The sequence below is a fragment of the Neocloeon triangulifer genome, unplaced genomic scaffold (assembly GCF_031216515.1).
Source record: "Neocloeon triangulifer isolate White Clay Creek 2 clone unplaced genomic scaffold, ASM3121651v1 ptg000014l, whole genome shotgun sequence".
Lineage (NCBI taxonomy): Eukaryota > Metazoa > Arthropoda > Insecta > Ephemeroptera > Baetidae > Neocloeon > Neocloeon triangulifer.
The window spans coordinates 22,722,410-22,738,865 of NW_026775556.1; the positions used below are offsets into that span (position 1 = coordinate 22,722,410).

A 16,456-nucleotide genomic window follows, 5' to 3' on the forward strand; every position below is an offset into this window, starting at 1 on the left:
CACTTTTTTGAACAACTCAATCCTTATTAAATTTAATTTCATAAACGATATTTTTAAACTTTATTTCATTCTTTTGGAAACAAATGGATATTTGTTGTTTTTTTTTAATTAAAATTATTGAGCTTTTTTTCTAATATATAGAGATCAATTTTATGTATTCGAAAATCAAATTGTTATCTGTTTATTTATATAATTGAGGTGATTATTTATTTAGGAATTTTTGTTTCAAAGGAAAGTCAATTTTTTTTATTTTCATCTTCTCTATGAAAGAAGCCTTTAATAAAAACAAACTGGTTTGACAATCAAATTACACATATTAATCGTCGTCATTCTTGATTTTATCATCTACCACTTACTTAAATGCCTATTATACTTTTCATACAACTTAAGAGATGTCTCTGTTTTTCCCCGCGGGTTCGTGGTACATTACATGTACATTTTACACATCGTCGGTGCTTTTTCAAATACATAATTTTTTTTTTGTAATTTCCGTTTATTTTTATAATATAATAAACTTGTTGTCTCGCGACCGCCGAGAAACACTGCATCATCTTTTGCATTATTTTTGCACATCGGACCGAGAGACGAAAATCGATGAGATTTTTATTTTAATTATTTTTTGCGACAATGAGAGATAGAGAGAGAGAGATACAGTCACACGGAACAATCAGTGGGTGTCGGTTATCATTTTGTTCTCGCCAATTTCGGTTGTTTTTATTAAATTATTTATTACATTCTGCTGCTCGCGTTTAAGCTTACATAGTCTCACATTCAGAGGGCTGCTCGAATGTCAAGCAGCCGCTAAATTATTATTTTGATGACGAAAATTGATTTGAAGATTTGTCTCGAGAGAGAGACGCTGTCGTCGTCCCCGGTAAGTACAAAAGGTTCCTCCAACGGGACCGGGGAATTCGAGGCGTCTCTTTTTGTACACCTACGTTAATTTAATTAATTACAATTAATCAGTTTGATGACTTTTTTATACACAATTTTTGTTTTCTTTCTTGTATGGGGTGATATATAAACATTTTTATTTCGCGCGGGGAAAGATATATTTTTCCGGCTAGTTTACCCTGTAAGAAATACAAATAGCTAAGCTGCTACAATGTTCTTTCTTCTCATATTTCAATACAATTATTTTAATTTAAATTTTTATATAAAGTGAATGTGGAGCTTGCACCGCGAACTGGCGCTCGAGAGGGGATATATTTGTTTGGAAAAATAATTGTATTTATCAGCTATCGGGAGGAGTGTGTCCTGTGCGCTTAGGGGAAGAATCGTTACGAGCTAAAAATACGTGTGGTAGAATGACGTGTGTGTGAAGTTTTCCTTACCATTTACATTATACAACGAGAAAATGCTGTGTGTACATTGCGTCTTTAATTATTAAATAACATTTACGTCTCGCACAATCACGCACTTGTAGGAAGTGGGACAAAATTAATTAATACTTTGAGTGGTAAATCGCGTCTCTTGACTTCTTGGAACGAGTCAAAAATTTAATTAATAATTTATTCAAATACAAATAGGATCGTTTCTAGAACAAATTGAAAATTAACAATTTATATGTAAGGGACACAAATTTTAAATTTAATCATCAATCACACGATACATATCAATTTTTTTCCAGAATGGTGGGTGACACTTTACGGCGGTTTTTGCAAGTTGATTTCGTATCATTTATAAATTCGCATGATATTTACAGTTTACTGTTGGGATAACGTTGAGAGGAATTGAGAGTTATATTTTATACTTTGAGCCATTCATCGTTTAGGAATTCAAATGCTGACGGAACATTAAAGTTACGTTTTGTGTCCACTATATGAATGTTTGAATACGTACACGGAAAAATAAATTATTATAAAGAACAGTCTTCCGAAAAGGAATTATTATGCATTTTTGTGTGGATAAATGTTTTGAAAATTTTGCTGTGCGCGCGTCTCGTTTTTATTATACATATTTATTATTTCGTTTTATAAAAAAAGGAATGTGTGTGGTGAGTGTTTTTCGAATGATTAAAAAAATATTATAAAAGCAACTCCATTATCCCCAATGTGTGGAAAGCGAGAGTGTGTGTGAGAATGAGGAGGGTGGTTTTTTTTTAAAAATAAATATATCAAAAACGTGCGGAGACAAAAAAATAAACACAAAAGACAGCAGATTCTCCTCAAATAGGAACCAATTCGTTTTTAAAATACCTTTGGTTTTCTCTCATAAATAATTACGAGTTAAATTAAATTATAATTATATATGAACAAAAAAAAGTCTACGCACTACACAGAAATATTTAAATCAAAGAGAAGGAAATCAAGTCTCAAAAATTTCATCTTATACGAGTGTGTGGAGTAATAATTTATAAAAAGTCATAAAAAAAAAATCGAAGGAAATATTACGTGAGAAAATAATACATTTTGCTGCGGTGTCTTATAAGTCCGTTTGTCATTATATGGTACACGTGCTGCTTTTTTTGATAATAAAAACGTCACAAATCGTGCGTCCATCCACCAATCTTCTTTTCATCTTCGTCACTTTGCACTGCTGATAATAGTGTTTTTATCCCGGGCGCGCCGGGAGGAAGAATTGACTCGGGGGTCGAAAGTGCCGCGGGTTCCGCCATGGGAAGGGCGCAGGGAGCGGAGGTAGATACATCGGGGGCTGCAGGTGCGGGGGCGGGAAGACGGGGGCCGACCGTCAGTAAATGCTCTGCGGCGGCGGTTGTGGCGGGGGCGGATGGCGGAAGCCTCCCCACGGGAAGAGTCATGTGGTGTCCTTGGAGGCGGAGGCGCTCGAGTCGCCGGTGTCGTCGCCCATCATGGAGGCGGCCATGAGGCCGCTCGCGTTGGCCGCCGCGGCCGCCTTGTTGTTCTGGTTCACGACGCACTTGCGCATGTGCTTCTCCAGGGTGGACGGCACCGAGAAGGGCATTTCGCAGAAGCGGCACCGGTACACGTCCTTGCCCAGCCGGCCGTGCGTCTTCATGTGGCGCGTCAGCTTGCTCGACTGCGCGCACGCGTAGCTGCACAGCTCGCATTTGTACGGTTTCTCGCCGGTGTGCGACCTGCGGTGCACGGTCAGGTTGCTGCAGTTCTTGAAAATCTTGCCGCAGTACTCGCACGTGTCGTTGCGCCGGCTCTCCTTGCGCGGCACCCCGGTCGGCCCGAGGCCCAGGTTCAGGCCGGCGGCCACGGCCGCGGCCGTCATGGCCGACGGGCCCGGCTTCTGGTGGTCTCGCGACTTCTCCTTTCTGCCGGTGAGCAGGTCAAAGTTGGGGTGGTCGACCCCAAAAAGGTCACGAGGGGTGGGGGCCATCGTCGGCAGCCACGAAAGGCCGGCGTAGATGTCGCGGTCGTTCCGCAAAGGGTGGTTTTCCAGGTCCAGCTTGAGACGCTTGCTGGCGTCGAAGGGCATGTCGAAGCCGAAGAGGTGCGGGTTGATGTCCATGTGCGGCTGGCCGATCAAACCTTTCCTCAGGTCTTCGTGGAACTGGAGGGCGCTTTTGTCCAGACCGTTCTCGTGCCGCTTCTTCATCAGGGAGTGGGGGATGTTGTTGTTGTCCCTGATGCGGTCGTTGTTGTTGCTGGGCAGCGGCTTGTCGTCCTTGCCCATTTTGAGGCCGCCCGATTCCTGCAGCGCCTGCTTGTAGGCCTCGTTGTACTGCTGAATGTCGCTCAGACCGAACTTGTTCATCAGCTCGCCGACGAGGGAGCCGGCCAATGGAAGGGAGGGGTGCATCAGCTTGAGACCTTTGTCCTTGCTGGGGTGCTGGGTGGGCGTCGACGTGGCGCTCGACGAGGACTTGGTGGTCAGGTCCTCGGGAGCGTCACCCTCGATGTCCTCCTCGGACTCGTCTCCCTCCTCTTCTTCCTCTTCCTCCAACTCCATGTCCTCCAGCTCATCTTCCTCGTCCTCGGACTTGTCATCGTCCGAGTCCAAGGTTTCGATTGAACCGCCCAAAGAGTCGGTCTCGCCGGACTCAGGGGTGGAGTTGGTGCTGCCGTTGAGCGGGCCGCCGTGTTTGCGGGCCGCTCTGTGGATCTTCATGTGTCGCTTGAGCTTGCTGGCCTGCGAGCACGTGTGGTTGCAGATGGGGCAGCGGTAGGGTTTCTCGCCGGTGTGCGAGCGGCGGTGCACGATCAGGTTGGAGACGAACTTGAACCTTTTGCCGCAGAATTCGCACGACTTGTTCTTATTGTGGTGGAAAGAAGTGAGGTCGGTGGCCGCCTCGGCCGCGGCCTCGCCGGCCGCCTTGCTGGGGTCTGGGGGCGTGGACTGTGCCCGCGGAGTACTGGGCAAGGGTGTCAAGTCCGACTCGTGTGGCCCGCAGGTAGGCAGTGAGGAGCTCAAGGGTTGCGAGGGCGGCCGCATCTGTGGAGGACTCAGAGACGCCCGCCCCACACTCCCGTTTCCCGAAAACGACGAGTTGTTGAGGGATTGAGACAGAAGGGAGGAAGAGGAGCCCGAGGTCGACGGCTGCTGGTTGGCCTTGTGGCCTGCAGCCGACGAGCCGGCGGCCGGGGGCGTCGTTTCTTGCTGCGACGACCGCGGCGCCGAGTTGTTATTCGGGCTGGTAAAAGGGGGAGTGAGGATCTGCTTTCGGCTCGACGGGCTGGATCCTCCGCCAGGGCTGGTAGTGCCTGCCAACTGACGCAGCCGCTGCGAGTAAAAATCCAGTTGCGGCTCGAGATTTAGTGCGCCCAACGAGGATGACGCCGCCTGCGGGGGCGGCGGAGGCACCGAGCTGGACGTCGGTGCCCCGGACGAGGCCGTGCTTCTGGTGCTCGGCGGTCTTTCGAACGGGTCCGTCGCGAAGGGCGGCGGCCGCACCTGCTCAAGGGCGGCGGCCAGATTCAGGCCGGCCGCGTGCGGGTTGAGACGGAACTGTTCCGAGACTAGTTGCTCCATGCGGAAGTCGTGACTAGAAGGGGGCCTCGCGAAAGGGTTGAGCGCGGCGGCGGCCGCGGCGGCCAGCGAGCTGTTGCCGAAGTTGCGCTCGCCGCCCAGGGGCATGCGCAGCAGGTTGAAGGGGTTGTGCGGGTCGAGCGCCGACGGCAGCGGCGGCTGGATCGGCGGCATGGAAGAACGCGGGGGCAGGTCGTGGAGGCGGCTCACCACCGGCGGCGCCAGTGGCGGCAGCGACGGCGCCGACACGGTCGGCGGTGGCGTCGCCGCCGTCAGGTCGATGTAGATCTTGATGCCGTGCCCTTCCTGCACGTGCTGCATCAGCGTCCATGCGGACTGGAAGCGCTGCTTGCACGTCGAGCACACGTAATTGCTGGGTTCTGCAACAAACGAGACGGAAAAAAATTAGTAAATGATAGTTCGCCTGGGCAGTGAAATGTAAACCGATTATTACTTCGGAATTCTCGCATTGACGGGAAGTTACAATTTTCCCAATAAATATCTGGCGATACAAAATAAAATGATAAAAAAGATTATATTTTACAGATAAATTTATTTAAAAATTTTCTTCAAAATAAATAATATATTTCATTATTTGATTGATTTATTTTTTTATGCTTTGAGATTTGTTCATGTTTTAATATTAAAAATTATATTTTGTTGAAAAAAATTATTATTTCAAAAAGCCAATTTTTAATATTAGTTTCCAGAAAAGTTTAAATCAATATTTAAAAAGTTTCTAAATATAATCTTTTTTCTTTCAATATTTAATTATTTTTACTATTCTTTGAGGTTTATTAATATTTAATTATTTCAAATTTCAATGCTATAAAATTAATACTTTTTCCTTAGTGTTGGTTAAACTTATTTATTAATTATTTCTAAGTCAAATGAAGATATATATTTTGGATTTAACGTGGTGACCAATGAACAATAATGTGCTGTGATACTCGAATCGAATACCGAAAGGGGAGGCTGCAGCATTGAATCAAATATGAAAAGATTTGTCGTAGCGGAAGAAAATGACGATGACAGTTTTTTAGCCGCCGTGATTGCCTGCTGCTCACGTGAGCCGCTTTTTAATAAAACTGCCTGCGCGACCTTTCTTTCTTTCTTTTATTATTATTTTCCTCCTCCACCCACAGCAAGAACAATGAACCGCATCTCTCGACGGCTGAATAAAGGGTCCGGCTGCTGCTTTAATCGCAATATTGCATCAACCGCCCCCACCACGTACACTCAACTCGGGCCCGCGATATTTTAATGAGTTTTCATTTCCTCATCTGTCCTCTTTGTGTCGCCGAGAGAGTTTGACGACATTGATCGAAACCAGTTGAGCGTGATTCCTAATCTCGAGAGGCCAAATGCACGAGTCCGAGAGAGAATAAATTTTTATTTTTTTTGAATATAAACAATAAAGAATGGACGAGCACTCTGGAGCGACTCGCACATATTGCATGTCGACTGCTCTCTCGACAATCAATTAAGGTTTGCCAATCAAGTGTGCTCGCGCTGTTTGATGCCGTGTGGTGTGCACAACGAAAGTGTTGAACTTTTCCATTATCGGCTCGAGTAGTGCCGATGAGTCGGCACTATCGGAACGAGTAACAATAAAAACGGGAGAAACTCGCGGCGATTTTTCTCTCTTTTCTTTTCTTTTCTCTTTGGCAAATATTGAGAGCTTTTATTCATTTTTTCCCGTCAGCCCCGTTTTATGACCTCTCCGGCCGCATTATGCGCGCGGTGGTTTTAGTGTCCAGTAAAATTGACATTAAGACGATACAGAAATATGGCCCTAAGTAGCTGGCCCGAGTGCTGCCGGCTTTTTTGCATATACAGACACTTTTTTATATCTCTGCACTCTCTCTCACTCAATATGTCCGAGCCTCTAATGCACGCGCAGTTTGCATCTTCTTATAACACCCTCGTCACTTTTATACACATAATGCGCTGCTTATGTGTACGAAAAGGGATGGATGTGGCCGGCCTCTCGGAAAAGGAGATTTTTACACCGCATGCAGATTATCAAGAGGGGAGAGAAAATCGTAATGGATTTCTGCATCCGCTGAGTGATTTTTTTTTATATATAAAGGAAAAATAAAAATTGGCGAAATTTTTTGATAAAGAGAAATCGGCGCTTTGATCTTACGCATAAAAATTATATACATGTCAGTCTTTTTGTTCCGATCTATGAAATGACATCATCAGTCGTATTGTTTTTGCAAGTTGTCCAACAGCTGCTAAATTAATGAATTAAACAAAAAGGAGGCTTGGCTGCGACGATTGACGAGTGAATAGAATATTGAAACAATAGGCAGGACACACGCAAAACAACAATTGACCTGCACTTTTATACCACGAAATGCAAAGGAAAGAATGAATAAAAGTTTCGCTTCGCCACTCATTTTTTTTTCTTTGCGGAGAAAAGTTAGTGGGCGCGACGAGGGTCATGCTGCGAGGTCACGTAGTGTCCAAAAAGTAGCGCAGCTGGGGTCCTCTTATGGCTCAACTCACTTAGCGAGGCACAATTTTCTGCGGCCAAGGGGTTGAAGCGAAAGAAAAGTATAAAAAGGAGGAGGAAAGAAAGAAAGAAAGATTCGCCCGGGATAAAATGGGGTGGAAAAATATGCGAAAATAAAAACAGCGCGCGGCGCTCGGTAATCCCTCGGAACAGCGCAATCCATTATCCGGCCGAAACTTTTTCAAATACACAAATCCCGCTTTATTATTAGCCATCAGAGCAAGTTTAATACTCCTGACAATGATGCATTCGAGTTTTATTATTCGCCAGCAAAGAGGTAAGAAAAATAACCCCCAATGCACTTACTCTTGCCTTTATGTTATCAATTTAAAAAGAAAGAGGATATAAAATAATGGCAGTGGGAAAACATTTGAGCGGCGTTTCCTGCCCAAAAGTGGACCTCTCGAGATTGCAAAGTGAAATTCAAAACAGTGGCCAATCGACTCTTTACTATAACAATCGCCGCACGTTTCGATTGCCGCAGGCTCTCTCAAATCAAGTGGCCGCGCAATTTCCGTTTCATCTGTGCAGCTGGGTGCTCCATGTTGAGCATTATTTATAAGTTAATATTCTAAGTATAATTAATTTTAAAAATAAAATGAACATGAAATGAATTTTGTGCTTCTTTATTTAGTAATTTCAATCTTTTTAAAAATATGTTATTTGTTTTGTTTGTAAATCAATTTATAATTATTCCAAAATTCCAAATTATAAGAATGGACTCTGATTAACTATTTGTAATTTCAAAAGTAAAACTACAATTACAAGTTTACAAAAATATCTATATTTATAAATTAATCAATGTTGCCCCACTGAATTAAGAGAATTTGAATGGAATAGAAATAGTGTTTTGATTGCCCAAATTTAAAGAGATAATAATTTTTTTCTACTAATGTAAATTTAAAATAAATAATTAAATTCCTCTGATAATTAAATCATATAAATTTCCTCTGATAATTATAAATCATATAAGTTTGAAAATAATTAATCTATAAAAAAGATACATATTCCATTGAATATTTTCCTCGCAGGTTCTTATGTATTAGATTTTGCAACTTTTAATGTGGATCTACTGAGTGAGATGAAAAAATAATGCTATTAATTTGCTATTTTTCTAATCAAACAGCGATTAAGGCTTTGCATGTATAAAGAAGCGATGGAGCATAATTTCGGACTCGGCTCGCATCATGCAAACTCTCTCTTCCCTCCATTTCGCCAAGGCAGGTGCTTCGCTCTTGATTATGTTTATCACGTTCCAAATTTAATTAGCGCGCGGGATTTAGCCTTAATGGCGGCGTGCACTGCTCTTCTACCCATTTTTAATTGTGCTGCCATTAAATCGCGCCTCGGGTCCTGTGGGACCGCGCCGAACAACTAATTGCCGCGAGCATGTGAACGTTCGTTCCGCGGGCCATTAAGGTTAATCATCCCGGTAATAAATGTAATGAATAAATTACGTGTAAGCCACGGTGGACCGAAAATTAAAAAAAAAAGTAACAACGGCAGCAATCATTTTTCATACAGTTGCTCTTTCTCGGCTGGCGAAATTAATTATTAAGACGTCAAGAGGCAGAAAACGAGTTTTGAATAGGCCGCGTCTGTGAATGATGATTTTCAATTATACGCAGAGACGCGGATTTTCAATCTTTTCGCCGAATAATTGCACACGCCCATATAACAACTGTATTAAGATTTCGCTGCTTCTTTCTTTCTCTCTCTCTGGAGAGTGGTGCCGCTTTAAGGAAGAAGTTTTGAATGTGCGCGGCCCGAATCCTATTAATCTTCTTGCGGCCTGTCAAGACTTAATATACATACATAAAAAGAAAGAGGCTCGCGGCGATAAAGTGCCGTGCGTGTGTGTGTTTGTACGCCAAAGAAAGAGATATCACGCGCCACATCAAAAGAAAAGCTGCTCTCGCCCCTTGACCGAATGACCAACCCGTCGAGCCCGCTTGTTATCCCCTTATTCAATCAACACACATAATAATATTTACGAGCTTTTTATCGCTGAATTTTTAAGTAAGGAAGTGCGTCGCTCGCCTCAGGAAGGGGATCATTCGTTTGATTTACGAGAGGGGTCGCTCTCTTGAGAGGGCAGCCGCTTTGAATACGACTCGAGGATGAGCAGCCGTCGTCTCTCTTTCTTGACCAGCAGCAATGCTTGGTCTGTCTGTGTACATTTTTTATCGCCGGGGGTGTCCGGGTGAAAGTGGCGTTTATCGCGGCCGGATGCTTCATCTGCGACAATATTGTGACAGCGACGGCCACCAGCTTTTGATATGAAAAATGAAAAAGAGAAGAAAAAAAAAACGCCGGGCCGCAATTGAGAGCCGACCAGAGGGTCAAAAGCATATTCTGAGTGAAAAAAAAAACGATGAAGTGAGAATCTCTCTGAAAAGTTCAACTCATAAAATATTTACTTTCAGCAGCCCTAATTAAAATAAAAAACATTATAATGCTGTTAAATATAGTTTCAAAAAGTGATTTAAAAAAACTAACTCTTATTTCAATAATAAAAAAATATATTAGTGTGTATGTAGCCTTTTTATATAATATTTGTTAATTTAACTTGGTTTAATTCAATTTATATAAATTAATAATATCTTATTTTTATATTTAGCAAGACAGTCTGTAAAATGTGACTATGATACATTTAATTTAATATTTAATATGATATTAAATTAAAAAAAAGTTATTTAAACTTTAGATTTGAGATTCTGTTAAATTTATTTGTTACTAATAATTGCACGAGCTGTAGGTTTTTCTCTATTCATGACATGATTCTTAGTAATCCACCAAATTATAACCTAATTAATTTTTATTTTGTCATTAATATGGATGAGTTCATGTATGGGGCATAGTTGCCCTCAGTTTTGAACCCAATAAACAAATTTCTGAAACTAATTAAACATTATTCTCTTAGTTGTTCCACCCAAACTTTTTTTGCTATGCAAATTTTGGCGAGAGAAAATTTCAGTGGCTGCCTGTCTACCGCGATTAACCATCTTATCTGGCAACACGATCCGCTACCGGACGCTTTGACGAATTAGCCGGCAAATCTTGAAGGTGCTAATTAGCGCCGTCATCGATTTTCGTGCATAAATTCCCTCTCATGTCCTTTCAAGTCAAAGCAGCTGCTGGTCGTTTCGTTTTAATTCGGCCAAAGAGCCCGTCTTAAAGTGGACTGACCACATCCCTTATATATCTGCAGACGGGGAGAGCGCTCTGCGGTTTGCCAAGGCTTTTAGGGGTGCGTGTCCGCCGCATGCACTCTTCTTGCGTACGCACTCGGCAATATATGCGATTATTATACTGCGCTGGCCCCAGAGTCCGTGCAGTGCGGCGGCGATTCTTTCGCAAGAGAAAGGAAGGGACCTTTGCTGCTCCTTTGGTTTAATTTCTTGGCTGGCGCGCAGACCACAAGCCTCAAACCGGCTTATTAGATAGGTTAGTTAACAGTGCAAATAAAGCGGATGGACGTTGCGGAGAGAGACGGACAAAGGAAACTTTAAGAGGCAACGTCCAGTTTTGTCTCTAAATGAAACGGTCAAAATTTCTTTGAAATGCAAAAATTTAATTTTTTTGTGGAGATTGTAAATTTATATGACCACAGTTATTAAAATTATTTATGCAATGTCAATAAAAAAATTAAAATTTTTCAATTTTTTTTTAACCGTTTCATTTAGAGACAAAACTGGATATTGACTTGTAATGTTCCCATTGTTCATGTCTGCAAATATCTAGTTAGGATTTTGAAAAGTATGCCAAACAAAAGTTAGTATTCATTTGCATACTTTTTATTGTACTTAATTTTATATATTTTTTTTAATTTAATTCTATAATTATTTGAATTTTTTTCTCTTGACAAAATCAATGCTATAACTTCTGTTTTTTATAGAATCTTAAATATTAGAAATTTTCTTCTTGCAGTTTTGGCTGAATATTATATTTTTGATGAATAAAAGTTGATAATTCCACCTCAACACGTGTACTTTCAATCTTTATACCGGATCCGCTCTCAATATATGGCCAGCAGCACTTAAGTGCCGTAATCGAAGAAAAACATCTTCGCAGCAGCTCCTTGTTCAATCTTTGTTTCTGCTGCGAGCTGACCAACACTTTTTCATCATATTATAAATTTTGCCAGCCAAATTATCTCTGCATATAAAAATTTATATATAAAATCGCCTCGAGGGTGGATTCAAAATTAGGCAAATTACTTTTTACGACGCTAATGTCTTCACTAGAAACTTTTTGCGAATGTCAACCTGGGACGAGGAGAAACAAAAAAGTGTAGCAGCCCAGCAGGGAAACAATTTAATTTTGAGATAATTACCGCCGGAGATAAGAGAGCGCAGTGAGGCCTATAATTTTATTTGTATTTAATGTAAAGGCCGCGGGGTGCGGACGCTGGTCGGCCTCATGATCCGATGCTCCTGTAGAGAGGAATTACGAATTCACGCCGCGGGCCATATCGAAAAATGAAATTCCTGCACCGATATATTATATATTTTATATTTGAGTACACACATGAACATGCCCCGCGCGCTGTCAGAAAATAATATAACAAAACGCGCAAGCCAAGCAACCTATGATTTGCGCTCGATATCGAGTTCCATCAAATAATAAAGTTGTTCCAGCTGCACATTTAAGAGCAGCGCGATCTCTATCATTATGAAAATTAGCGTCACTGACCACCGAGGCGTTCGCGAATAATAAAAAAGTATCTCCACTGGTTTTAATAATAATTTTCTACTCTCGCCAGTGGAGTTTTTTGTTGTATTGGCCGACGAATAATTTGATTAATAAATAAACGCGTGTCCTTTGATCTAACGGATTTTCTGGAATGTATTCGGCTGGGGCGTTTATTTTAAATTATGCGCTCCTGGGCACCCCCTTTGTCGCGACCGCGATGGAAAATTCAGCCGGGAATCAATAAAAAATGTGTCAACAATATGTTACCGCCGCGCATATTTGAAAGTATGAAGGCGGGGGATGCTTCTGGCTGCTTTTTTGATGGATTTTGCAGCTCGTGGTCATTTTATGTGCAAAGTGTGCGGTGCAGGCGGCGGACGTGGCTCGCCTGCTAAGTTTGAGATTCATGCAAATGCGGATATTGACCAGCCAGCTGCCGCCCCCGCCACTGATGACTTTGATAAAGAAGGGTGCAGCCTCCGAAAGTTTGCTCCTTTTTTAAATCTCGTGTCAACCAAATGTGATTTTTTTTATATAGAAATTATTTTAAGTTGTTAATTTTAAATTAATGATTAAAGACTGGCAAAAAAAGTTATTTTGATTATTTTATAATTAATTTGTCTTAAAATGCAAATTGACAAAATGAATCTTTGCAAATTGTGTGCCATTCTGATAGCAATATTTGCATTTTTCATCTTATTATTTTAAAATTTTCAATAATTTTAAATTATTATCCTTTTTTTTTTATCAATTTTTGACGTTATAATCTTCGAAGAACAAGGGAATTATTTTGAACATCAGTCAACAATAATAAATCCAATTTCAATTTTCTATTTAAAGAATGCTTCCCTCCGCATCGTGTAATTTGAGAGATTCAATCAATAAATGACCGGCGGGCTTTTCATCTTTTTCTATCAAACCAAATCAACTTATATTTCTTTTTATCATTTCAATCCGTCCTCGTGCAGACCACGCGTGAAAATTATACGCGACTTTTGCGGGACGGGGGGCTGCTTGATTTTTTTCCCGATATTGAATCGCCCGAAGGGGTGCTCTCGAGCTGCCACCCTTGCCTTTAACATGACCGGGTGATAGGGAAGACAGCTGTCAACCGATTCATTCCAAAAACAAGCACATAAATTTTTCGAGACCGAATCAAATTAAAATAAATAAATTCGTGCCGTAAAAAAAGAAGTCGTAAAATAAAAGTCGCAAACTAGATCAGTAATGTGGAAAATTTATGGACGACCGTCTCGTTAATAATCGTGAATGAGAACATAAATTCGGCCGTAATTATATATTTTATTTATATAAAAGAATTAAAGTCGCAAGCGTGCATATTGATTGTGATAATGGTGATTATTCGGCGAGCAGCTGATCGCAAAATTGGAGCGCGCCTCAGCATGACGTCGTCCGATTATTTATCATGTCAGTTTTTAATCAGCTCATTATTGCTAATTTCGAGACAAATTGGCAGATCGATTTTTTATGCCTTCGGCCACAAGGAGGGAAAAAAACCCGAATCTATTCAAGAGTGGAAGAAAGAAAAGCAGAGATCCATCTCTCTAATTTGAAGTGCAGAATTTCACGCCGCGAGAGATAAGCCCGGAATAAATTATTTTTGGAACGGCTGAACTTCGCTTTATACTTTGGCTTTGTTTCATATTTCGGACACCTGCACAATATCAGCATGTCGCCCGGCGCAGCTTGATTTTATTCTCTCTCCGACGCATTATATTATGATGAGTTCTCATATCTGTCCGTCCTTCTCCATTATGACCGGCCGGACGGTTTATCACCTTCTTACATCACCGAAAGGTGTAGGATTGCGCTGCACACATTAGCCGCCGACGTTTCTAACACACCACCTGCCCTCTCTGCATTAGACCTCCGCCGACTAATTACACCTCAAGTTCAACAAACTGCCGACAGGATTATTTTCGGGGCGATTTTCTCTCTTTTATACACCAGAAGTGTCCGGTTGTTATAATATCTTGTTAATTGTTGCGCCAACCTTGAATTCGAAAGTAGCCCCTTGAGGTGCCCATTATCGAGTCTGGACATTCGACGGTCAACACTTATTTGAAGAAAAAAAAAACATAAATTCTTGGTGGTTAAAGCAGGACTGCACCCTGAGGACAAAACGAGCAACACGAGCTACTGTTTATGCAAATTTCAAACTATACAATAATTATTGAATTCCTCACTTTTCGTTGTAAATGTTGAAGAATAACTTAAAAATCTTAAAATCTGGCTGGGATTTTTTTTTTAAATTTGATTGGCAGCCAAAAATTAATTAAACGAGAGAGTAATAAAATAAACAAACTTGTTGCGATAATAAATGGACACGGCTTGTAATGAGATTTTTTGACACCTCTCGGAACATGCGAGGGGGTCACAGGTGCTGGACTGCGGATGGATATCATTTGTCATGGCCACTGTACTTATCTCTGGCGAGCAACAGCATTTTTTGACACGCGGTGCTGTCCAGCTAGTTTTATTCAGGAGAATAAAAAAGGTAAAAAAAGCAGTCGGCCGCCCCTCCACCTTGCATGCAGTTTTATATCTCAACCACCTGCCCTACTCTCAACCCTTTTCGAAAATAAAAATGATTTAGAACTGATTAGGGCAGGCAGAATATCAATTAGATGGCAAAAGGAATTCTAATTTTTATCAATAAACGTCGCTGACCGCCCATTTCGGAATGTTTTAAATTGGTAATAATTATTCAAATTTCCAGATTGTTTTGTTCGAAACAGATGCTCTTGCAACAACCGTTTTCCCGAATGATTAATTTATTCTTTTATCATTTCTCAGGATTATACAAATTCAAAGTAACGTGAGTCTGCAATTATTTTCTTATTACTTCGCACCTCTGCATATTATAAATGATTATAATTTGCTACTGGCACGGATTATAAAGATTGGAGCTTCTCATCTTGCGATGCAATTACTGGCCGCTTCTTTCTTGTTCATTTTCACCAACTGATTGCAGCACCGGCTAAGCAGTTTCTGCTTCTTCTTTTTTTTATTTCAACCGGGCGTCCAATTTAAATTATTGTTGCGGCAGAGAGTGTAGTAGCCGCGCCGAGTGTGTGAATGATTAAATGATAATCTCATCACATTACAAATGGAATATTGTGTTTTCCTTCGCAGCTGAGGCCTGGCATTACAAATGAGATTCATTATTAATCCTGATTGAATCACAATAATAATAATAATGACAAGCGGGCGACGACGCCGGACGAGAGAGTCTCGAATAAGTGAAGGTGCGTCCGCCTTAATTCGAATTAGGTAGGCGGGCAGATGGCAAATGAATATATAAACAAAAACCGTTTTGTTTGAAATGATTAAAGTGTTATCAGATTTTATTTTAGGGTGAAAATAAAAATTAATTAGTTTTAGAGTTAATTAAGTTTTTGGCAAATTAGCAACAAATTTCCAGCTGTCAAAGAAACATTTTCTTTTTTTTATCAAATAATTGTATTTGAATCAAATAAAATTTCGGTGTTTATTGGTGAAAAGGTGCCGTGGCTAATGATATAATAAATTTGCCCGGCCAAATTCTTTTGCAGTTTTAATCAGTTCGCAAAATCCGGCATAGGTGCGACTAGAGAATTTATAGGGCGGCTAGAAAAATTGCACCTGCGTTTCGAAGGATATAACATTTCGATTCGGCCTCGTGTGCGTGAATGGGCCGCGCGCGAAATTCGCAGGTGCCGCCGCGTGCGTTTAATCGCTAATTAATAGAGAGCGGCATGAGTTGGAAGCTGCTCTTGCTCTGTTATAATAATCTTGTTATTCAAATATATCGTAAAAAATAAAGCGGGAGAGCCAGCAATTTAATTACCAAATAAATATCACCTGCCGAGATGGAGCAAAAAGTCTTCAAACATGATTATAATTATGTTAATTGACACTGGCGCGTAATATCAGCGTGTTCTTGAAGAAGAAGACTGGGTGCTCATCGATCCTGTTAAAACAGGCCGTTGATTACACTTGAAGGTGATAAGATCTTCATTAAAGGAGAAAAAAAATAACCATGAGGCGTAATAATGAACTATAAAACTCGGCGATAGTGTTGGAAGAGAATTTTTGCAAGTGGCCTATAAAACAAACAATTAAATTTGAATTATTTGGAATTAATTAAAATAAGCTGCACCCATAATTTTAGTAAATTATTTTGGATCAAACTTTGGTTAAAGAAACTCCTTGATTTGCTAATATAGAATTAATTCCACAATAAAACGTTGAAGTTTTTTAAATTTTACACGAGTTTTATAGAAAAATGTTGTTACTTTTCAAAAAATATGCAAAAAATTTATTTGTATGGATTTTTCC

At 40.9% G+C, this 16,456-nt stretch overlaps 1 protein-coding gene across 1 annotated transcript in view; it reads right to left on the reverse strand.

Annotated features, from left to right (window-relative positions):
- Positions 1-250: 250 nt before the first annotated feature.
- Positions 251-16,456, reverse strand: part of LOC132200664 (B-cell lymphoma/leukemia 11A) — a 55,572-nt gene continuing 39,366 nt past the window's right edge. Inside the window, exon 3 of the mRNA XM_059626306.1 lies at positions 251-5,279. Within this exon, the coding sequence (XP_059482289.1) occupies positions 2,758-5,279 (2,522 nt within the window). The 3' untranslated portion in view covers positions 251-2,757. The remainder of the gene's footprint in view (positions 5,280-16,456) is intronic.